The sequence below is a fragment of the Lepisma saccharinum genome, chromosome 9 (assembly GCF_977018435.1).
Source record: "Lepisma saccharinum chromosome 9, izLepSacc3.1, whole genome shotgun sequence".
NCBI lineage: Eukaryota > Metazoa > Arthropoda > Insecta > Zygentoma > Lepismatidae > Lepisma > Lepisma saccharinum.
Window position 1 is genome coordinate 90379304 of NC_139237.1, and position 23919 is coordinate 90403222.

General features: G+C 41.5%; 1 protein-coding gene across 1 annotated transcript in view; it reads left to right on the forward strand.

The window, feature by feature from the left end:
- Positions 1–23919, forward strand: part of LOC145992540 (protein CASP-like) — a 342046-nt gene that overhangs the window by 250998 nt on the left and 67129 nt on the right. Inside the window, exon 2 of the mRNA XM_083128893.1 lies at positions 9948–10058. Within this exon, the coding sequence (XP_082985019.1) occupies positions 9948–10058 (111 nt within the window). The remainder of the gene's footprint in view (positions 1–9947; positions 10059–23919) is intronic.

A 23919-nucleotide genomic window follows, 5' to 3' on the forward strand; every position in this document is an offset into this window, starting at 1 on the left:
TGGAAGATCAGGGGTTCCTCCGACTTCTGCTGGTAGCGTAGGGCATTGCAAATGAAACAAGTAAGTAAAGAGGAGGGGAGAAAGAAAGATAGAGGCAGAGAGAGAGAGGGTAATGGCGATTTTGTTCCCGTCCGTCTTGCCAATCCATCCCTCATCCCGTATAATCCCAAACCCTGTTTGCATTAAAACCCCTTTCCTCTCTTAACATTTGAAATATCGTCCTCTGTGTCTACTTTTCTAACGGAATATCCCGTCTAAGCGGTTTCCCAGAGTTGGCAGGTACATTAAAATTGTCGGCAGGAGACAGAAGTTGTCTGTAGAGTGAGTTCGATCTTCTGTGAAGGTGGTCCCCTCAACCCTTTACTCCCTTTCAGTCTCTTGTTTGCTTAGAATCGAAGTTAGGGGGCGCAAAGTTCCTCACTAGGCATTAGAACAGTTTCGGTATCTCAAACATTTCGATGAATACCATGAGCTAAAGCGAAATTTCAGAGGATAGAACAACAATAGGAAAGAAACGGTTACTAAGGCAGAACTATGGAGAACATTGTTGCGCTCATATTCAGTATTTTAGAGGACAATGGAGAAAATGTCAGATTATGACGTAATTTTGTTAGTTCCATGTTTTATTCTCATCCTTGTAATCCCAACTTCCTGAATGTTTTTTCTGTAGTTTCCGTCAACATATGTTTGTCTCCTGATCATTCATTTTACAAAGAACAAAGAAAACTGCAAAACTCACGCTATAGAATACTAGAGCAAAAGTTTCTGTTCAGAATATGTTTACTAATCGAGCAGACGGCTATAACAATTGCTCAGAATATTGGAACCAGCTCTCTGAAAATACTCTTAATTTTTTCGCGATGTTCATATACTCGGCTGTTGAATACAGTATGTCAGTATTTACTGGACGAGAGGGGGTAGGGATACTCTCCCTCTCTCTCTTTCACCTCGTGTCCTTCTCTTTCTCCTTCTTTTCCTTTTCCTTTTATCTTTTTTATTTTTATTTGCTTTCCCTTTCTCCCTCTCATTATCTTTCTCCATCTTTTTTCTTTCTTTCCTCCCTCTCCTCATTCTCTTTCTCCCCCTTTTTTCTATATATGTCTTTCCCTTTTCTCCTCTTCCTTCCTCTTTTTTCTCTTTCTTTGCCACTATCTCCTTCTCCTTCTTCATTCTCTTTCTCCCTCTTCCTTCTCTTTCTCCGTCGTCCTTCCCTTTCTGCCTCTTCCTCCCTCTTTCTATTTCTCTCGCTTCCTTCTCCATCTCCCTTCTCGTTCTCCCGCTTTCTTCTTTCTCCCCTCTCCTCATTCTCTTTCTCCTCTTTTCTATGTATTTTCCTTTTCTCCTCTTCCTTTCTCTGTTTTATTTCTTTGCCACTATCTCCTTCTCCCTCTTCATTCCCTTTCTCCCTCTTCCTTCCGTTTCTCTCTCTTCCTTTTCTTTCTCCCTCTTCCTTCCCTTTCTCCATCTTTCTTCTCTTACTCCCTCTTCCTTCTCTTTCTTCCCTTTCTCCCGCTTCCTTCTCTTTCCTTCTCTTCGTTCTCTTTCTCCCTCTTCCTTCCCCTTCTGCCTCTTCCTTTTCTTTCTTCCTCTTCCTTCTCTTTCTACCGCTTTCTTCTCTCTCTCCCTCTTCCTTCTCTTTATTCCCTTTTTCCCTCTTCCTTCTTTCTCCATCTTCTTTCTCTTTCTCCCGCTTCATATTCTCTCTCTCTCTCTCTCTCTCTTTTCATCTTTCTTTTCTCTTTCTCTCTCTGTAAACGTACTGTATTAGAGAGCACAATAAGTTGATCTTCCATTAAATGCTGGATCCAGTTCCAGTAAAATGCTGGCAAGTATGCAATCCTGCTGAGAATAAACAAGTAGCTGATGAGAGAAAAGAGAATGAAAAGTACATTTCCTAATAAATAACTTGCATGAAAATAAAGTTGGGGAGACTGGGCAGCACCGGAAAAAAATCCCAACCGAAGTTATAATTTTGTAAATATTTTTTAAAACTCGTTCCTTTACATGCTAGACATGTTTACTCTATTATGTTCGAATTCTTTTGAGCAGCCTACTATTCTCGATTTGTCCTAATCGGGCTAGGCTAGATTAGGAACATAGAAATGTCCACCCTTCATCAAACCCACATTGAATATTTATAGTCTGATTTGTGTTCCCTCTTATTGACTGACGAAACTAGTGGAATGGATTTTAGAAAATTCTTATGGGTGAAATGTTTTCACGTCTATTCAGAGTTTGTGATAAACTAAGATTCGCACACACATAAAATGGAAATAGTTAATCTAGTTCAACTTTTTTCGCTTTTTCATACTTTTAGTTATAAAAGCAAAATATTTAGCAATGAAAGCAAGAGGTTATGGTAACACACTACGCGGGTATGCCCTTAAAGATAATGAATGTGCAATGCCAACTCAGAAATTAATTACGAATGGAGTACAAATTAAAGTAGTACTTATAAAGAACTTTCTCATTTGGAAAGACATTATGAAAGCCTCTTATGTACTGTTGGGATTTTGAGGATTATAGCCCTACCGTAAAAGGTCGTCAAAATCAGTAACCACTAAAAACGAAGCAATGATTAATATCATGGATATATTCTCCTTAGAGACAATCCTGATCGCACTTTCATAACAGAAGTCATGAACTTCTATTATTGCTCTAACTGTGCACCTTTCTGTAAAATATTTTCTCTTGTGCTTGAATCTACTTTTTAAACTCTAGTAGTGTAGAGTCAATTTTCCACAAGCGCGAATATGTGTATCGAACGCCATCCCGTATGCATCATTAATATACACCAGAACATTCATTTGCATTCTTAACTCCTGCAGATGAAATTTCGTTTATGCTTGAAGGATGTTGAATTAACTGGGTTAAAGCAAAAGGGCTGGGTATAAGGTAGCGTATTCAATATGACAAGGATCGGAAATGCTTCAACAGTCCAGAAAGTTTGCAAATTGTTTTCTGATGTGGGCACGTAACTTTTTTTCTGTTGCTCTTGAATTCCCGCAGGATTGTTTGACCATGTGGAACATAATTAGTCGGCCTGAAGCACATCTGTTCTAGTATGAAATGCATTCTTCAGATGTTTACATATCTATTAGTTCTCCACAACCTCTTTAAAATGTTTTCCTTTTCTATTCCTGTTCTCGTCAATGATCTTTTGCCATGAGGATTATCTGCAAAGATATTCTTGACATTATTTCGTTCCTTACTTGAATACTGAAACCACACGTGAATGAAAATATTTTCTCCCATCTCTGACATTTTCACGCTTTGACTAGGTTATACGTATTTCGGGAGCTTCAGGAACGAAATTCTCAAGAATTTTAGGGCTGCAATAAAACCTTTAAAATACAGTGGTTGTTTAGTTTAGGAGGGGCAGAGAGTGAGGGGAATACGGATACCCAAATACCTACGTATCTGAGACGACTGATTTGGTAATGAACTTTGAGCAAGATCGGTCCAGCCAGCCAGCCAGGGAGGAGGAGGCTGAGCCCCCCTGGAACTGCCGTCAGCCCCTCCTTGACATTAGGTAAAACTATTTTGGATAATTTGTTTGCAGTGCAGAGTGAAAATGTAGACAGATCACAACTTTAAGGACAAAGCCACAGAACATGAACAGCAGCTAATACAGAGCATTCCCTGACATTCGCTACGAGACTCGGCGGCAAGCTGCCCAGCATCAGCGCTTGTCTTTCCCGGTGAACGGGTCCGCGACAGTCGCTTATATTAAACCTCGTAAAAAGGTTTAGAGTAACAGGGTCGGTTCTGAATAAAAGTGGAAAGAAAAATGGGGAAATCTAAAGAACAAAGTATACAAAGACAATCCGCACACCATCCGTGAGTTAAAAGAGAGTATTGTACGAGAAATCGGGAGAATTACAGTAGACGAACTTGCACGTGTAAATGCCAATTTCCTTCGGAGATGCCAGGAATGTGTTGAAGCAGAGGGACATAATTTTCAACACCTTCTGTAGTCAAGGTTAGTACACAATATGAAAACTGTAATTTTAATAGCCGACTCTAGCGACTGTCGCTGACGCGTTCACCGGGAAAGACAAGCGCTGATGGCGGGTAACTTACCGCCGAGTCTCGTAGTGAATGTCAGTGAATGCTCTGTACATTCACTCATCTTGTTTGAGCTGAAGTCTAAGTAGCTACAAGTATTTAGAAGATTATGTGGACTTATTAAGTTCTTTCATGCGGCAGCTTCTCTATCTGTACCTTCACTGCCCCTGTTGCGGCCTCCATTTAGACAGTAATCTGTGACTGTCATCATGCAAATTTTCTTCGCATCTGCATCAAAGGTCAACAGCTCCCAAGTTTTGGGAACGAAGGGGAGTTGCATTGTTTCTGCCGAGGGTGGAATGTACTGTGGGCACTGTGATTGAATATTGTGCAGTTTTTGTGCACTATGGAGTGTGTAAGGGATGATTTCAGTATCAGTCAATTAACACTTCAAGAGATATTTTAAAAGATGTAGAAAAATGTATGTGTGTGATATTTATAAATTTTAAGTAACGTATTGACCCCTCCCCCCACAGACATAATTTACCTTCATTTAATACTGTTAAATTTTTGAAAAATGGAATTGGTTTACAAAGCCCCCCCCCCCCGATAACCCGTGAGCCCCCCTGGAGATCAATTCTAGCTACGGGCCTGAATCGATCAACACATTTCAGGACGTAAACTGAGAGAAAATGAGCTGGGAATGGAGTAATGGTCCAGATTTGCACGTGACGGAGATTCGGGTTAGGCTTTTCAATATAAAGAACTTTAAATCTGGAAAATACTTAGTGTTTTAAACTTGGAAAAGTGATAAAATTGTCTCTTTCAGATAATACTAACATTTCCTTATTTATTTTATGCTTATTTGTTGTAACAATTTCTGGAATCATTTTACTATTTTTAGTGATCTTATAAGATATTTACTTTTCTATCATTTGTTTCCATTCTTGTGGAAACTGAAAATAATATGAATGTGCATAAGGTTGTGGTTCAGAATTTATTAGAAGTTGTTCTTTCTTTTGTACGAGTTCTCCTTCAGAGGTTAACACGCATCAATTCAACCAACACGAGCAACCATTATTGTCTATCCTAATCCAGCACCTGATTAGTTTTGTTTTCAGATTTCTTGTAACGTTTTCGAATTTGCTGGAAAGAGACATTAGACACTTGCCAGTTCTAGTATAGATACTGCCTCTTCTGTGATGTCCTGATAAAATTAGCCAATTTCTTCGTTCGTGGCATCATGTCACTGTTTTACAAACAAATGAGTGATCATCATCATCTTTACCGGAATCACTGGACCGATTTCGCCTCAAAATAAACTTTAGAAACATGCTTCAGTACTTCGTATTGTACAGTCACGGACACATCCGTGTTGTAATGTTCATGTTGGAAGCATGTGGTGGTGTTGCAAGCCAGAGGTGCCCGTGAATGTAAATTATCATGGTGAAAGATGAACGAATTAGAATACAGTAAAACCTTGTTAATTCGAACCCCGATAAATCGGACTTGGCTTAATCCGAACAGGCAAAAGGAGGTGGAAAAATAGCAGAATGCAAGGTTTTATATGTGGCTAGAAGTCAACAAGAGAACTTCCCAAAGAAAAGGCAGTCAACCACTGATGAAATTCTGTTTCCCGCAGAGTTTGTACTGCACTTATAGTGTATGCAGGCCTATGCACATAATGAACGTGTTTTGTTGCGATAAACGCACTTTCTAATGTTCTTTTAGGTTATTTCAGTTAATCCGGACTTTCGTTAAATCGGTCAACTTACCCCCCCCCCTCATTAGTCCGGATTAACGAGATTTTACTGAACTTGACGGGCCAAACATAATAAGATATCATGGGTTAGACGGGACTCGAACACAGGATCTCTGGTTTCGTAACCCGGAGGATAGCTTCGCAAACGTAATCGTAAGAATTGAACTGGTCACGAAATGGAACCAGCTTGTGCTATTATTAATGAATTATCAAGTTTATAGCCACTACACTCAGTTGTTAAATTTAAACTACATTTTCTTGAGTAAAATAATTTTAAAAAATAATAATTTATTTCAACAGTACAATATGTACACCATTACATCACCGTACATAACTGGTTCCAAGTTGTGTACTTTTCCATTATTGAATCACATATCCTACACATTCGACAACCCGCTTATCTCTTCTGCATTGCTAGGTTGCGAACTCTTTAGGTGACAAAGTGCACTTACTGTTATTAGATTCATTGAATTAGGTTTTTTCACTTCGCTATTTAGCCACTTTTGGCTAATTGCAGCGATGGGGATGAGGGATGATGTAATGAAATTTATGCAGGAACAGTGAAAAAACACCTATCCTAGATTGGGATTCGAACTCGGAACCCTTGGTACCATAGCGCGCTGTTATAGCCACTCCACTACGGAAGTCGGCTCGCCATATACATTGCAACTATTTATTTTCGTGGTACTACAGCGAGAGAGAGCAGACCCTATTGTCAAGAATGAACATTTCGAGGCTTAACCTTGAGGCATCCACTGGCAACACTGGCTTTTGCCATCTCGCGTGTGCCTTGAACCTCTTCTATCCACTAATTCTGTATGCAAATCAGCATAAGGAAAGCCAATAGCATTTGGTCTTACAAGCTCGATCGGCTTTCCCCCCTTTTTAGACTCTTCCATCGGTGGCCCCTCCTCCTCCCCCTTTCCTCCCTCCCTATTCTGCCCTTTTCGTCTTCAATCCCTTGGCGCCCCGTGCCTTTTCGTGTCGATGCTTTACCCTTCAGTGCCAAAATATTAATCCATCGCCCTCCACTCCCCCGCCGTTCCATTTGCATCAATAATTTAAGGATCTGAATACATGCTAATGTCGGGCGCTTTGATGAACGCCGATAAATCAGGATCGTTAGGGCGGAAGGCTGGAGAAACTGCTCGACAGAAGAGGAGAGGCTAACGGAGGGTTTCCTCCCAACATGGAGCGTCACATTAAAGTTTAAAATTTAGAATATTTTGTGTATGATTAAGTTTGTGACTTTCTAATGCTTCCCGTCATGACCCGAAAGTCTGGCTTCCCTTCAAAGCGGTTTTTTTTTTGTTGTTGGTGGTGGTGGGAGAGGGAGGATTTGGGAAGGAGGTTGGCTACGAAGTAACTTTGTGCTCTGGAGCTTCTGATGGACGAGGTTGTCTTGGTTCAGCTACTGGTTGTTTCGTATTGGTAAGGCGCATGTCGATTACCCTACCTCCCATGTAATCGTCTGCTGAACTGAAAGAGAACGAGAAGAGAAACGTTAGTCTCTAGAATCCATACACAATCATTCATCTGCATATTAAATAGTTTACGAACAACGATTTTGGCTCAGTTCTCTTCATGCTTAGAAAGGGGATGCTATCATAACTGTAGCTTAAGTTTGGCTTGATTTTGATTAGATTTTTGTTCTTTGCCGTCGCTTTTCTGCCACATTTGGGTAATCGTGAAGATGAGGATGATTTATGATACGATGAAATTGATGCCCTGACCGGGTTTCGAACGCGGTACTCCTGGCGCCATGTCTCGCTATGCTATCCACTCCGCAACGGAGGTCGGCTGTTTCAGGTTACATGTGCACCATAATGCTCTCCCATCAAGAATATAACCCACTACTTCTTGACTTAATGGTGTTTGCGACAATTCTAAGAGAGTTTTGAAACCGAAAAGCCGAATCAACACCGCTACTTCCAGCTGTGGCAAAGCATTCACTAGGCATGCGTAGCGAACAGACTGAGGTCTTCATAAAACTTCCCAGTCTGAGCGACGCTGCAGGCCGTTGTGTTGCTTCCATGCGAAAGGTTCATTTTATTTCTGAGTATCAATTTTCAAGTAACACGTGTCGCTTCGGTCTGAAACTTCCCTTACACCATAGGGATACTTTATACGCACCATGTTGGTTACCATTGCAGAATATTTAGCGTAACGCTCGGTGTAGGTTATTTCATTACACACATACATTTTGGGTTCATTGCAAATTATGAAATGGATAAGGGGACAAACAGAATGATACATCCATGCCTTATCCAGGATTCGAATCTGGAACCTTTAGGTTCATGTGTTGGGGATTTTACCATTGAGGCCACCTATTCGAATGCCGTTCTATTGGTATCTTCATAATTCATTGTGTTGTTTCAAGTTTGTCACGGTTGTGATTTACCTATCGAGATGGAAAATGAACATGAAATTACTACATACAGTCAAGGACACTTGTGTGCTCTACCTATTCCATGGACTTTCAATAGGATCGGTACTTTTCAAAAGTATCCGCGACTGTACAATCCACTATAAGTATTGGGTTGGCAACTAAGTTCCCGCCGTTTTTTTTAATTGGAAAAATCTCTATGACATTAAATACGTTTGGCACGAAGGTGTACATCATGCGAAAGAGAATATATTGTTCTACCTAAATGTATGTTTCTTTGTTACTAAGACACATTTTTTTGTTATTTACAGATCATTAAAATGGAATGTCAAGTTGAGAAGAATGATCATTTTCAACATCTTCTCCTTTTTGCCTTTAATCAAGGTTATAAGGCCGCAGAAGCTGCTCGCAACATTTGTGCTGTGTATGGAGTGGGTGCTATAGCTGAAAGAACCGCCCGTGATTGGTATGCGAAGTTCCAAAAAGGAAATTTTGACCTCAAAGACGCATCTCGTTCTGGCCGTCCAGTTGAGTTCGATGAAGAGCGATTGAACCACCTGTTGCATGAAAATCCGCGTCAAACAACAAGGGAACTGGCAGAGACAATGGGTTGCTCCCACACTACTATATAGAAGCATCTTCACTCGATGGGAAAGGTTCAGAAGTGTGGAGCATGGGTGCCTCACACTTTAAGTGTCACCAACAAAAATCAACGAGCCACAATCTCCGCTGGTTTGCTTGCTCGGCACCGTGCAACCCATGGACACAAGGAACGATTTCTTCACCGAATCGTTACTGGCGATGAAAAATGGTGCCTTTACATGAATATGAAGCTGCGTAAGGAATGGCTGAGCCCCGGGACACAAGCGATCCCACGCGCGAAACAGGAACTTTATCCGCGTAAAACGATGTTGTGCGTATGGTGGGACTGGGAAGGGATTCTCCATTTCGAATTGCTTGAAAGGAACCAAACGATCAACGCGGAACTCTATGTGCAACAAATGGAACGACTCAACAAGGCTATTTAAAAGAAAAGACCGAATCGGCATCATGGTGTTCTTTTGCTGCACGACAACGCCCGCCCTCATATCGCCAATATGACCAAGGACGCCATTCAAGCTCATGGTTGGGAAGTGCTGCCACACCCACCATACTCTCCAGATTTGGCACCAACGGATTTTCACCTCTTTCGATCTCTTTCAAATGCTATGTGGGGAGTTTCGTTCAATACTGATGCAGAATTGAGAGCTTGGTTGGATGACTTTTTCGAGTCTAAACCACGTGATTTCTACCGACGAGGTATTGAAAACCTTGTTGAACGTTGGCAAAACGTTGTAAACAACACAGGAGAATACATTATTGATTAACTACTTGTATCTGTTTATTGAAAACTAACCTTTTAACACCTTTCCTTAAAAAACGGCGGGAACTTAGTTGCCAACCCAATAGAATAGGTGCTCTCATTTGAAACACGCCAAGAAAGATATCCTGGAATCAATATTTGGCAATGTCCAATTGGAATACTTTTTCTGTTGACACTTAAACCGTAATTTGTACCGTTACCATGACGTTTGGTTAGAAATAATGTACTTGTTTATGGCACTGGTGTTTCGTATGAGAAACCAAGATTCCGATTTTTCTGTATCTGATTTCATATGGTTCATTTTGCTTACACCCACTCAGACCAGCTCTGATCAGCATTGTATTCTGTCATGTAATGTGTCTGATGTTCGAGTTGGTTAAATGCTTTCATCCTCTGTACTAATTCTCCCACCTTGACTTATTTTGCAGAAAGAGCTGGACCAAGCTGCCGCGGATGTCGCGAACCGACAGGACGAAAGTGACGCGTCGCGGAAGCGGCTCATCGAACAGAGCCGCGAGTTCAAGAAGGCAACGCCAGAAGTGAGTATTTTCTCTATATTTATTTAATCTAAATCTGTCATCGATTTCTTTAAGTGTTGCATCGAATTGGTACTCTTTGTAGTGTGTGCTAGGCCCCAGGATTGCTGAAACTCCATGTTTTCTTCTATATTGTGGTAGGGAATTAAAACTCTTTATAGTTTGTAAGTCCCAAGGATTGCTGAAACCTGTTTTTTATTGTGGCACGGAAGTGATAGGTTTTGTTTTAAATTATTGCAAGAAATTGGAACTCTTTTTAGTGTTTCAGTCCCCAGGACAGCTGAAACCTATGGCTTTATTTTAAATTATGGCAAGCAATTGGAACTCTTTTAGTGTGTGAGTCCCCAGGATTGCTGAAACCTCCGGTTTGCTTTTAAATTGTGGCAACGAATTCGCATTTTTTGTCGTGTGTCAGTCCACAGGATTCCTGAAACATTCTTCTTTATTTTGAATTGTGGGAACGAATTGGTACTCTTTGCAAGTCAGGAAAGACATCCTCGGATTTGCTAGAACTCTGCGCAGACTTAATAATGGTATGCGGCGTTCATCAAAGCATATTGTTAAATGAAGCAGGGGCAGCAACAATTTTCTTGTCGGCTCCGCATCTTCAGAAAACCCACTCTTCGATTCCCGCATCCTTTCTCTGCCAAAACCCCAGTCGCAACCGCAGCGGCAGGAGGCGAGAGAACCGGAAGAAGGTTCCGCTCCGCGGTCCCTCAGGCAACTACCGCCGATACTCCGCAGCGGAGATACGTTTATATGTAGAGACATACTGGAAGGGAGGAGACGGGCAAAGGTGCAGCGGGGTTGGGAGGGTCTCCGTAAGGGAACCAATAACTTCACCGATAACTTTACCCACTTTAACAGGTGTCGGCCACGCGGAAAACCCCAGCCAACTCAATTACCGTGGCAAACAAGATGCGAGCGAAAGCCATGAAGCTTTCTATCCTTGGCGCTTATGCAACCGCCCCTACAAAGAAAAGCGCCGAATGAGTCGCACTGCGTCAACTTATTGATCGACCGTCGTATTAAATCCGTGATTGAAGGACTGGCTTAAGGAAAGCTAGGAGGATTAAAGGCCAACAATCGATAGCGACTACATCAAGGAGGCATGTCATTGGATGGCGGTTTTCCTTTGATCTTCCGCGCGAGCTGTGATTGAAATTGATACGCTTCAGGAGCTGATCAAAGCCATCACCCGAATCTCAAGGCGAGTTAAGGTTGGAGTTTGTTTCCTTCCTTAAATAATAATCTCTCGTCGTCACAATATGAGGGACATGCTTGTATTTTATAATGTCCTCAAGTTATGCCAGCAACTATATAAAATTTCTCTTCCCAGTAATATCAATTAGCAAACGCAAAGAAGATGGTAACTTTCCATATTTTTACAAAAATTTAAAGGATGTGAAGAAACAGAATTACACATCTCAAGAAAAGAACGTCATAAATAATATAGTTTAAACGATAACAAGGTGGATTTACATCTTAACACTTAATTCATACTCAAGACACATAAATAAGGTATAACACCATTAAGCCTTGTGTCCATGATATGAAAAACTCAATATGCTGACCAAGGCAGAAATTTATTTTATTATGAAACATAAACTAAACGTAACGTTTCAACCTTCTAGCAAGGTCTTCTTCAGGCTCTGCACCAAGTACAAATGTAACAAGGTACAAAACAGGACGATATATATGCACAAACATTACTCCCCTCCAGACTATTAGAAAGTTGTTCAGGAATATTCTAGCAGGTGGCTCTCCCTTGTCAACTGTACTTTCACCTAAAAGGCTAAACATAGTATATACTTCCATCTAGAATGTGGTTGGACTCTTTACCTCACGCTCGTTTTCCTTCATTCTTCTTCCTTCTTCTCTCCTCTTTCTCTCTTGTCCTTTCCACTCTTTCTAACACCCTCTTCCATTCCATGTTTATCTTCAGTCCCCCATTCCAGTTCATTCATTGTGTCTTCTTCACGTTTCTTCTCTATTTCCTTGGCCTCCTTCCATTTTCTCACTAGTATTCTCTTTTCCCTTCCTATCTGCTTAGCCTCATCCCACTCTGGAGGGGAGTACTGTTTGTGTATATATATCGTCCTGATTTGTACCTTGTTACATTTGTACTTGGTGCAGAGTCTGAAGAAGACCTTGCTAGAAGGTTGAAGCGCTACGTTTAGTTTGTTTTATAATGAAATAAATTTCTACCTTGATCAGCATATTGAGTTTTTCATAAATAAGGTGCATCGTACTTACTATGCACAGACTATTGCATTGGCTATAGCTGCCAGTTTACCATGTCCAATAATGCAATTTATGGTATATGCGCGTATCAATCTTCTCCCTTTCCAGAGAAAACAAACAAAAATACTCTTGGCCTTTTTACTCTTTGAGATTTCCTTCTTCCCATCGAACTACGTCCTAGACCAAAACTATTTCCTTTCTTGTTAGTCTTTCCGAAAAATCCAAATGTCAACCTCTCTTCCACGTACAGCGTTATTCAAATAGAATGGTACAAAAGTAAGGTTAATTTATTTTTATGTGAAGAGAGATACAAAAGCAATTCTGGTAGGAAAGAAGAAAGGAAGGTTGTAAATTTGTAGCCTGTAGTTGTATTTGACGCAAACTCCGCTAGAGGCGCTACTTGTTGTTGGTAGCTAAAATGGCAACAACGAAGTTAGAGCAAGCATATCTCGTAATGGAATTTGCACGAACAGGTGCAGTTGTTACAGTTCAGAGACAGTTTTCGTGCGAATTCAAGAAGCGACCATCACATAGACACTGCATTACACGCTGGGTGCAGAAATTTGAATCGACTGGATGTCTGTGCAGTAGAAAAATTCCCGGGACGTCAAGGATTATCGTTTTGACATCTGTCGTGTTACCCAGGGTGCTCATATCCAACGTTTGCAATTGCCCAGGTAAATTTACAACCTTCCTTTCCTTTTTCCCACCAGAATTGCTTTTGTATCTCTTTTCACTAAAAAATAAATGAACTTTTCTTTTGTACAATTCTTTTTGAATAACCCTGTACATGTAATCAAGTGGTTCCGGTTTCGATACCCGTTGGAGACACATAGTGGTTCGGATCCCACTTTAAACTGTAGGTCAAGCCCCGATTATCCTTACTGTGCATAAAGTGGACTTAAAACACCAAATCAATCAATCAGTCAATCAATCTTCCACGTACTATACGCTGCACTGCATTTTGCAGACAAACGAGGCTCTGGCGTTCGTACGCCCAGCCAGTATAATAATTTATGTATGTGATTGTCCTTTCCTCAATTTCATCTTATCATCTTTCATCCTCATCTTCGTTCTTAGCCAAAAGTGGCAGAAAAGCGAAGTAAAATAAAGAAAGCGAATCAGTTAGTCAGCCCACCGAACAAATACTCAATAAACTTCAATTTTAAAAATTAAGGCTTTGTGGTGTTATTTGGGCTCTACCATTTCTAATCTACTATCAAAACACCCATCACAATAGGAGTAGAAAGGGACGGTTACCCATTATCATGGTTGATTTCGTGTTTTATGTCCACTTTATGCACAGCAAGGCTAATCTGGACTGGACATACGGTTTAAAATTGGATTCCATCCACTATGTGGCTCCTCTGGGTATCGAACCCGGGACCCCTTGATTGCAATGCGACGACCCTACCACTGCGTCATCGGGGAGGCCGGTTTCCCATTATCGTAACTATTATTAAACTTTCATGTCTTCATTTTGACTTTTCAGTCTTAAATTTATTTGTTATGACTAGCAAATAGAGGTAAATGACATGTTTTCAAACATTGATTTGTTTGTTACCGGATTTCGTTTAGAACATGTATGTTTATTTTTATTTAGCAGTCATTCCGTGTGGGTAAGCATTAAGTACCCTGTCGTGCCCTACGCAGACCATCGTGGCGGTGTGATTATCACAGTGCTACGATGCCAGATGTCCAGGGTTCGAATCCCGGCCTTGGCATGGATGTTCCGCGTGTACCTCCATCAATATCATATCATCCTCGCGATTTTCCAAAAGTGGCAGAAAAGGGACGCTAAATATCACATCAAGCAGGGCCTCCGCGATGGCGTAGTGGTAACGTCGTCGCCTTGGTGTCCTGGGTTCGGTACCCGGTCTAGGCACATTGCATAGTGGTTCGGTACCACTTTAAAATGTAGGTTCAGTTCCAGTTGGCCTGTCTGTGCATCAAATGGACTTTTAAACAACAATTCAAAGAATTAAAGTTCAAATTAAGCAGTGGTGGCTCACGTTCCCATATCGGAATGGACAATTCAAGTACTAAGTAAGTTAATGCTACAATGGTTCGGTGGGTTAAATCTAGCATTACGTCAGAAAGTGTGAGTGTACCCAACTACCTGAAGAAAGACAAGGGGTATGGAGTACAGGCACGTCCTTCGTTTCAAAAAAGGCAGGGCTGGAGAGTAGGAGAATCCAGCATCTGCATAAAAGACCGCGACAGGGCTTCCTTCAAAGACGCCGCCACCTCCCTCCTCCCCTGCCGCAGCTAACAACCTGGAGCAACACGATTTTTAATTATTTCCATTTTGGCGTCTCTCCCCCGCGCCCCCTCCGGGAAGGCGTCCTCATTCTTATTTTCAGCAATTACACGTCGTCTCCCCAATTATCATCCTCCCGAACACGAGGAACGTTCCGGTCGTCGTGGTCCCGAGGAAAGAGATATTAGAGTAGAATTCAATCACACATTAACCGCAAATTTCTGAACTAATTTCCCCCTGGAAGTTCCGAAGATGAAAGTTAACTCAGCATCACTCCAACACCTCTTTCTCTCTCTCCGTCTCCTGAAGATGATTGCGAGAGCTCCATGGTTGCCACAAGGATGCTCAGTTTTTTGGATCTTCTCAGCCTCTTCGTTCATGTGATATGTCCTTCCAGTAGACTGGAATGTAAAATTACCTCCAGAAATGCAAACGAGCTGGTCAAGCCTGAAATGGACACTGGATATAAGTTTCCATGTCGTCCAGTATTGCCTTAGTATAATTCAACTAATCAAATATTCTCCCAAAAGAGTTCAAGTAATAAAGGTGCTCTTCCAAATCCTTTACTGTACTGGAGTATAGAACATGGGTTCGAAAATATTATTATTACACACACAGAACCCAAAATCACACATTTAGCTGTGTCAGTTGATGCATTAAAAGTGAGAGTTTGTTATCTTCGAAATGATCTTGTCTGATCTTTCAAATTGATGCATTTTAGTGCATCACATTGAACTTCATCTCATAAACATACCCTTTAATGCATTCCTATGTGTATTTTGACACACTAAAAGGTGCATCATTCGCAGTTTATGCACGTTAACGTGTTATTGAAATCAAAATGTATGTGTCAATTGACACGTTTTGGGTTCTGTGTGCACCAATGTCAGATGTACAGATAATTGAATTTTGTTCTATAACGATTCAAGTATGATGTAAATAAGTTTTCAAACTTGTTTGCTTACGACTCCGCGGTTCTAAAATTGCTCTACGTTTCAAGCTCTCTCAAGATATTCACGATTAATACTCTTGAAGAGCTCTAAAAGATAATCAAATGCTGCTCTTTGTAGCAGTTCATTACTTAAGTTACGATCTCGCCACCGAAGATTCTGGGTTTCAGTCCCGTCTTGGACATAGGTGGTGTTCCTAAGCGTTTCATCTAACAGTAACCGTCACGCTTAACGTGAAAAAGAAACATAAGAGCGACGTTAAAATAAATTGGAGACGACGTAATCAAATATTCCAAAGATGCATACGGAAATAGGAAATGTGAGAGATTAATTCGAAACTTTTTAAATGGTCAGGATTATCTAATAGTTTCCAAAATACCGCGCTGAAATGTTTCAAATATGGTTAGAATCATGAAAGCTCGTTTCATCAGAAATAATTGAAAATATCACTCCAAAACTTCCTAGTTTGTTATCCAAGGTTTCTTTAAAATAAACTTTTAACTTGAAAAACGCAGTGTTGTTGCGAAATTGTTAATGAACACTAACCTCTGTGGAGAGGAGTGCTCTTCCCAGTTGTTCTGTTAGTTTGAATGTAGGAACTATAATGACAGAAAGATGAAACTTCATGGCAAGCTGAAAAAGGAACAGCCTAATCTCCCAGAAACCGTACATATGGTGCAGTGACACAAAAAGTACTCAATAGATTCTGGCTTTGTTTCCCAGTCGAGAAACATATCAGTGGTTCAGACCGTGCTTCAAATTAAGGTCCAGTTTTTGATTACCATTGTGTGTACCAAGAAGACAATGAAAAAGCTATATCTGGCAACCCTTACCAAAAAAGTATTTTCTCCCCCGCAAGCGAAGATCTCTCATCTCCCTCTCAATACGCTTGGCAGAACATAAAAGATCCGTCAGGTACTCGGTTTGCTGGGCACACTTTGGCTATTTGGATAGGGGAAAAAATAGATCTCCTACTAGGAAGCTAGTGTCGCAGTACTAGGCGAACGACGGCACAGACAGGCGTAATTATATTACAAGGGAATATTATATATGGCGGTGTCCTACCGTTACGTTAACTATAGGGTGATTAAGAAATATTTTAGGTCAATGTGCGGTAGCGTGGAAGTTACAGGGTGCAAACTATAAATACGTACAGTTGTAGGTAGTTCCGTCTTTTAAACAAAGAAAGTCATCGAAACTACAATACATATTGTGGAGGCTCTTGGGGACTAGTTGAGGCTTCATAGCGCGCTTTTGTTTTTGTACTGTTAATGTAACCTTGTGACTAATACACGCATGAACTGTAATTTCTTTTAATGTTTTTTGGCACTTCCCTATCAACCCCTTGTACAGGTGACCTTGTTCGTACGTTGTTCAGTTCCATACAATTTCCTCTTCCATTTGTATGTTTCGAATTTTTGTGCCTGTCGTGCATTCTCGCGAAAAGAAATAAAATAGTTACCATTACTTCTGCCCCAACCCTCGTATTTGTGATTAGTTCATTTGTAAATGCAGTATATTGGTATTGTACGATCCTATGGTTTGCTGGATCTCGTCAGTATCCGGATTCATTGGATCCTTAGCGTATATTGCACCCTTCTTTCTCATCTTAGCGGAAAAACTTGTTTCGGGAATTCCCAAGACCAGAAGTACAAAAGTCTGCAAGCCACTTAGACCGCCAATCGACAACCATGTAGCCTTCATTCTCCGTGACCACGTATGGTGAGGACGTCCTGTGGGGTTAAGTCTTGGTACGTTTACAACATCCGCTACGTCACACACGGGGGACGTTTCGCCCGGTCGTCTTCATCCCTCGGAACCTATTTTCCGTGACAGTTCATCCCCCTCCTTTTTTTTTTTTACCTTTTCAACATCCACGATTGCCCAACTTAACGTCGATGTCCCTCTATATCCTCCCTTAACTAGATACGGAGGAGTCGTCCCGATACGTGACGGGCGGGCGGTCAAAGCCCGATGATCCGGGAACACGTACACGCACAAGGAGAGAAAGAAAAAGTGAAAAATTTTACCCACGGGGATTTTTCCCACCCCGGCTTACCCCACGTTTGATTGATTCTTGTAACTTTATCGCCTAGAATGGCAGTGATACATTGTCCGAACGCCGATAGTAGCTTCCTTTTTCAGTTTCGGATCTCACTATTTTTTTTAATTTTTTTTCTCTCTCTATATTTTTTTTTGTTTCGCACCGATGAATTCCGATATCTCTTTCCGGGGTATCCCCAAAGGGATTCGTCCGCAAACGAGAAGAAAGGTTTTTTTCTTGTCGCTATCAACGAGGTTGTCGAAAGAGATCAGTGATAGCATCCGCACCAAGATCGTCTCAAAGTTTCTCTCAAATGCATGACACGTTCGGAGTCAGCTAATAGGTGCCGTGGACAATCCCGTCAGGATCGTGATACCCCTAAGCCTTACACGTCCTCTGGACCTTAAGGAAAAAAGACCTCAGAAGAACCAATTCACGCCAGGAATGGAAGCGTAGTTCAGTAGCCACAATCCAAAAAGTACTTGCAAGAATCAGTGAGATAGGCTAATCTGGACTATTGATTGATTGATTTGGTTTATTTTATATCACTTTGGTGACACTTTTGACTAATCGCGAAGATGAAGGTGATAGGACTCCCAGGTCGGGATTCAAACCCGAAACCTCTGGCTTCGTAGCGCGGTGTGATAACCACTCCTCCACGGAGGCCTGCAGCCGTACAGATTAAAGTAGAACCAGAGCCACTGTGCAATGTGTGTCCGTAGCGAATCGAACCCGATACCACCTGATTACAAGGCCAAGCGTTATCCACTACGTTCTTGTAGAGCCCCAGTTTTGAAGTTGAATGCATACCACTGAGTAGCTAGCTAAATGGTTAACGCTCTCGCCTTTGGTGCAAATGTTTCCATGTTCGATCCCAGGCGAGAGTTGCCAATAATTAGGCGTTGACTTAGCATCGTGAAAAACAAGATGCAGTGAGTTCCTCCGATATCGAAAGCCAGTAGTTGGGCAGGCCATGTGGCACGAATTGGAGAGGAAAGAAGAGTTTACAGGATTCTTGTTGGGAAACCTGATGGTAAGAGACCTGCAGGAAGGCCAAGACGAAGATTGAGGGATAACGTTGAGTTGGACCTAAAGGAAATCGGTAAGGATGGAAAAGATTGGACTGATATTGCCCAGGATAGGGACAGATGGAAGGAAGACTTGTGTTGCTGCATCCATTAACCTCCGGGTTTATGAAGGCTAGAGTTAGTTAGGAAAAATCGACGAAGGGAGTCGATGCACTGACCACACGTCACCCAACGAAAAGCCAGTAGGCAAACTCTTACCTTCAAGGGAGTATTGCGCAACTGAGTTTATACATACATATATATATATATATACAGGGTGTCATTTTAATGGTGCCTACGGACCACAGATTCGTATAGAGGACATCAAAGCAAACAACTTTTCTCAGTAACATTTTTCTCGTTGGTGCATCATTTCGGCGCTACAGCCGTTCAAAAAAGACCGTTTTGCCGCCTGGATGCTGGCAACCCAACACAACATTTGATCGTATCTGTGATGTCATTTCCTGCGGCGAAACAGCGCACGGCAGGGTTGCAAGGAACACACAAATTTTGTGACAATTGACAAACTACCAACCACATGATTAGGTGTAAAACGAAGCGAGAAACGCGTCCAGTAGACCGAACATCATAGCCTAAAAGTATGAAGATCAGAAGTCATCTCAGGGGAAGGGGGAGTGAACCAACGATATGAGAAATGGTAAAAACGTATTCAATATGAAGTGTCATTTTCGGATTTTGTTTCAGCCTACATGTCAAATATCAACAACAATACATTTTATTGGACTTAGAGCTTACATGTGGCTGTTTACGCCCAGCTACATGTCAAAAATTTGCAAATCTTGTTGCAAGGTTGATATCTACAGGTTTGTGTCCAGATGCCTTATGGTACTTTTGTGCTAATAACGGAAGTATCCGTACAACGTACAGTGGGATCCATGAGTATTACCGTGCAAATTGTCCATGACTATTTTCATTAATTTTTAACTTACATCCTGCGTGTTTTTAAGCGATGGATCTTTATGTATGCTGGTGCAGAAGTTGTCAACAGCTTGTTTTGGGTTTTCTTTTAATTCTTGAAGCTCTTATTGGTTCAAATAAAGTACACGAACATGGTGATGGACAATTTGCATGGTAATACTCATGGATCCCACTGTACAACCACAGTAACAATCTAATGATGAATCAGTAGTGAATATACTGCCTTGTTCATAGTTGCAAACTATTACATGTGTATCCGGTGCATAGATAAACACAGTCGTCGGTTAGCTTGTATTACTACTACTTATATCCCTGTTTTTTCAACAATTTTTATCTCATGCCTCATAATACCCTGAATATACATTATATTATGTGTTGCTTACCTTTGGAATTTTGAGTTCTTTCATTTCTATTTTGCCATCTGTTCAGTGTGTCACAGACAACTAGTATCAGAAGGACGAAGTGGATAGACTAAATTGTAGATGCCAACTTGGTAACGAGATTTGCAAATATTTTACATGTAAGCTTAGACAATATTCGATATGACCACTTCCACTTGACTTATATTTTCTTTCTACCATTTTGCGTATCGTTTGTTTACTTCCTGTTAGGTTAAATAACGTGTTTTCTCGTTTTCTTTTACGGTACATAATGTGGCTGATTGTAGCTATGTCATTTTTCACAGAATATGAGTGTTCCTGGCAACCCTTGAACGCATCGCTTCACGACGGGATATGACGTCACAAATGCAATCAAATGTTGTGTTGGGTTGCCAGCATCCAGGCGGCAAAACGGTCTTTTTTGAACGGCTGTAGCGTCGAATCGACGCACCAACAAGAAAAATGTTACTGAGAAAAGTTGTTTGTTTTGATGTCCTCTATACGTTTCCATAGTCCGTGGGCGCCATTAAAATGACACCCTGTATATATGATGTAGCACTAAAGTGTGTCTGAACCGGTCATAGGCCCATCACTTAACCGACAGAATATTGCCCTAAATTCAGAGAAGACGTTTTTGGTTTTGCAAATTCGAAACATCAGAGCATTTCGCTATGAACCGTACTTTACCAGTCTTGAACATTAGTGAAGACTAGAAAATTTTCGAGCTTGCTACAACATGTAAAACTGAGGAATTTTACAGCGGGCAAAACAACCATTTCAAATCTCTGTTTTCAATTGAAGCACCCTACAGCTTTCCAGTAAGATAATAAACATGAATGTTGATTTTCTATTCAAATATTCAAAATACAAATGGGGAAAATATTGTATGAACTGTTTGCTTAACAATATCACAACGGGTTCAAACCTATAAAATGTGTGTAAACTATCTGACGTAAAAGTTCTCATAAACAATTCTCTAATTGAGTAAATAAACAATGCAGGATGCCGATTGGCAGACATCAAAATTGCGCAGCTGGTGACGTCAGTGGAATATCGTGCAGCACCCAGTCACCTTTTTCGTTCTTTTTTGGTTGTTTTATTTTACTTCGCTTTGTGCCACTTTTGGCTAATTTGCGAAGATGGAGATGAGTGATACGATGATATTGATGAATGGACACTCACAAATCCCAGGCCGGGATTCGAACCTGGGACCTCTGGCGTCATAGCGCGATGTGCTAACCACTCCGCGATGGGGGGCCGGCTCGTTCCCGTTTTTGGCTAAATTACTGGCCCCGCTTAACTTTTTGACACTAGGTGTAGTGTTAGGTTTGACAATAGACGCTGTGCGAAAGAAAACCGGTGTTCAAGGTCAGAAGAATCAACAAATGCTTGTCTTGCTGCCTTAAGCGTTCGTTTGGTTTATTAGCTTGCATCACGTCATCATACACCACACTGTACACCGCTCCAGAAAGCAGTACAAACGGGATATACAGCAAGTACACTATGTGACATCAAATCAACGACTGGGTGTTGCACTTTCTAACCAACCAGACACGCAAGTGCAGCCAACAAGATGGGACTACTGATTTCTATGTACAATCACCGGCAATAATAGTAGGATACGTAGATCCTGAAATGCTCGCTTCCCTGCACGGCATTATGTGTATTGCATAACTCTCCGCCGGTGGTGGACCTTGCCAAAATAGGCTATTAAAATCCACTTATCACCGTACAGTTGAACAACGCACACATCATCTTGCAGGGAAGGGAGTATTTCAGGATCTGTGTCCCATATTTTGCCGGTGACTGTACATATCTTATCTTGGATCAAAACTGTGCGTACCGGGAGTCGAACTCGGCACATACCGGGTGGCCAGAATTAAAGTTACCGAACTCAGAGCCCTCTGTAGCCTCTTTGAGGCATCGTAGAACTCTGAAATTTGGTGAATCCACTATGCAGACCATGGGGAAGAGGATGGCGATATATAAAAAAAAGTAGTTCAATTTTCCGCCACCGGGTTGAAATGTGGCGCTGTACTTCCATGATGGGTTGTAATAATGACGTAAACTGCTCCAATTGGTTATGGATTTGCCTTTTCCTTGCAATCTTGCAATAAACGAGAAATTATTTTCTACCAACTTCCAGCCACTAACAAATATCTTTCTAATTAATAACTCAGCTAAATCACTTATGTTTTTCAATATTCATTATTACAGCGCCACATTTCAACCTGGTGGCGGAAATTGAACTATTTCTTTTATCGCCATCCTCTTCTCCATGGCCTGCATAGTGAATTTACCAAATTGCAGAGTCCTTCGATGCCTCAAACAGGCTACAGAGGGCTCTGAGTTTGGTAACTTTAATTCTGGCTACCCGGTATCATTACCTCGTTGTTCACTCAGCTGAACAGGAGATTCACTCGTTTGCAGGTACACTCACCGGCAATAAAAATGGGATAGCTAGATCCTGAAATATTGTCCTTCAAGTGCGTTATGTTCGTTGCCTAACTCTACGACTTTTCAACTGGAAGTTCTGCTCTCTCTGTGGAGTTAGGCAACACACATTGATTAATTGATTTGTTTTATTTTAATTAGCATTTCTGTCACTAATGGCTAATCGTGAAGATGAGGATGATAAAATTTATGAGGCCGGGATTCGAACCCCAGACCCCTGTCGTCGTAGCACTCTGTGCTAACCACTCCGCCACGGAGGCCGGAGAGGGAAAACTCCAGGGAAGCCAGTGTTTCAGCTGATCTTTATTGCCGGTGAGTGTACATGAACAACTTAACATCCACGCGAGTTCCATTTCCGGAAATGACGTGGACTTTCCTCGTCATTCTTCCTCAAGTCTCACCTTTCTCTGTCAAACTTTCCTCCTCTCCGTATCTCCCCCGTCTTCCATTAAGTCCCGCGAAAACTTGCTTCATTTTCCATGCAGCGGGCCGGGAGTCAATCATTTGAATGAAGTTGGTTCTTGTCCTTCATCTTCTTCCTCTTTTTAATTCCGGAGGAATTTTTTTTCTTCCTACCTGGTTGGAGGCGGAGAGCCAGTTTCAAAATTGTGGCTGGAAGATAATAAGGATTTATGATTATCGATAACCGAGCATGCGACAACCACTTCCGGCCTTAAAAAGTAATTACAAGAGTCCCCTCGCTTCTACCATCGCCTTCATAAAGTTATAATTTCTACTGATAACAATAAGAATTATAATCGCCGAGAGAACTTTTTATTGGCAATAAAACCCCGAGCTTGAAATATGTGTGTGGTGGGGGGAAGAGAGGGATTTTTTTTTCGCGGGGCTCGACAGAAAAAGATTCCCAAGTTTCGCCGTTTGTCAGTCCCCACCCTGACGTGTTTAATGCGAGAGTTGGACTACATCTAGTCGGAGAGCCTATCCTAGAACGGATACGTTACTCTTCATCCCCCGTCTTTAAGTTGATGTTATTGTTTGCCGGAGTAACGTAACGGATGTAATGCGTTATAATTTCGGTAACGGCGTTGCTAATGTGTTGCTGAGGTCCTTTTCAGCAAGTGCAAGCTTAGTCGTTCTTCGGAGTACGACGCTCTTTCGTTGGATTCAGACTGCAGCACGCGAGAGTACGAATGGACAAGTCCCCTGCGATGTGAAGTTAGACGTGGGAGTCCATGTGGGTGATTGTAAAGGAATTTATCACGAAGGTTCAGCTCCGAACCTGTAATGTGAAGATGAAGAGGGTAAACTCATTGTGTGAATGAGGTGAGGTTGAATACAGCTGGAATGATGGTGCACCTTTTTCACTCTCTTCGCACTCACATGTCTAGTTATTTACAAAGTGCAACACTAATTCGTCGATTCATGCGCAATTCACAGATTCCCAATTCACAGACTGCCTGAATTCCTTCCCGATTCACCGGTCATGTCCCCCGACGGAGTGTGACACGTGCAGTCTTTTCGAAACTCTTCCAGATTCACAGATTTCTCCCCTCCCCCCGTCCACA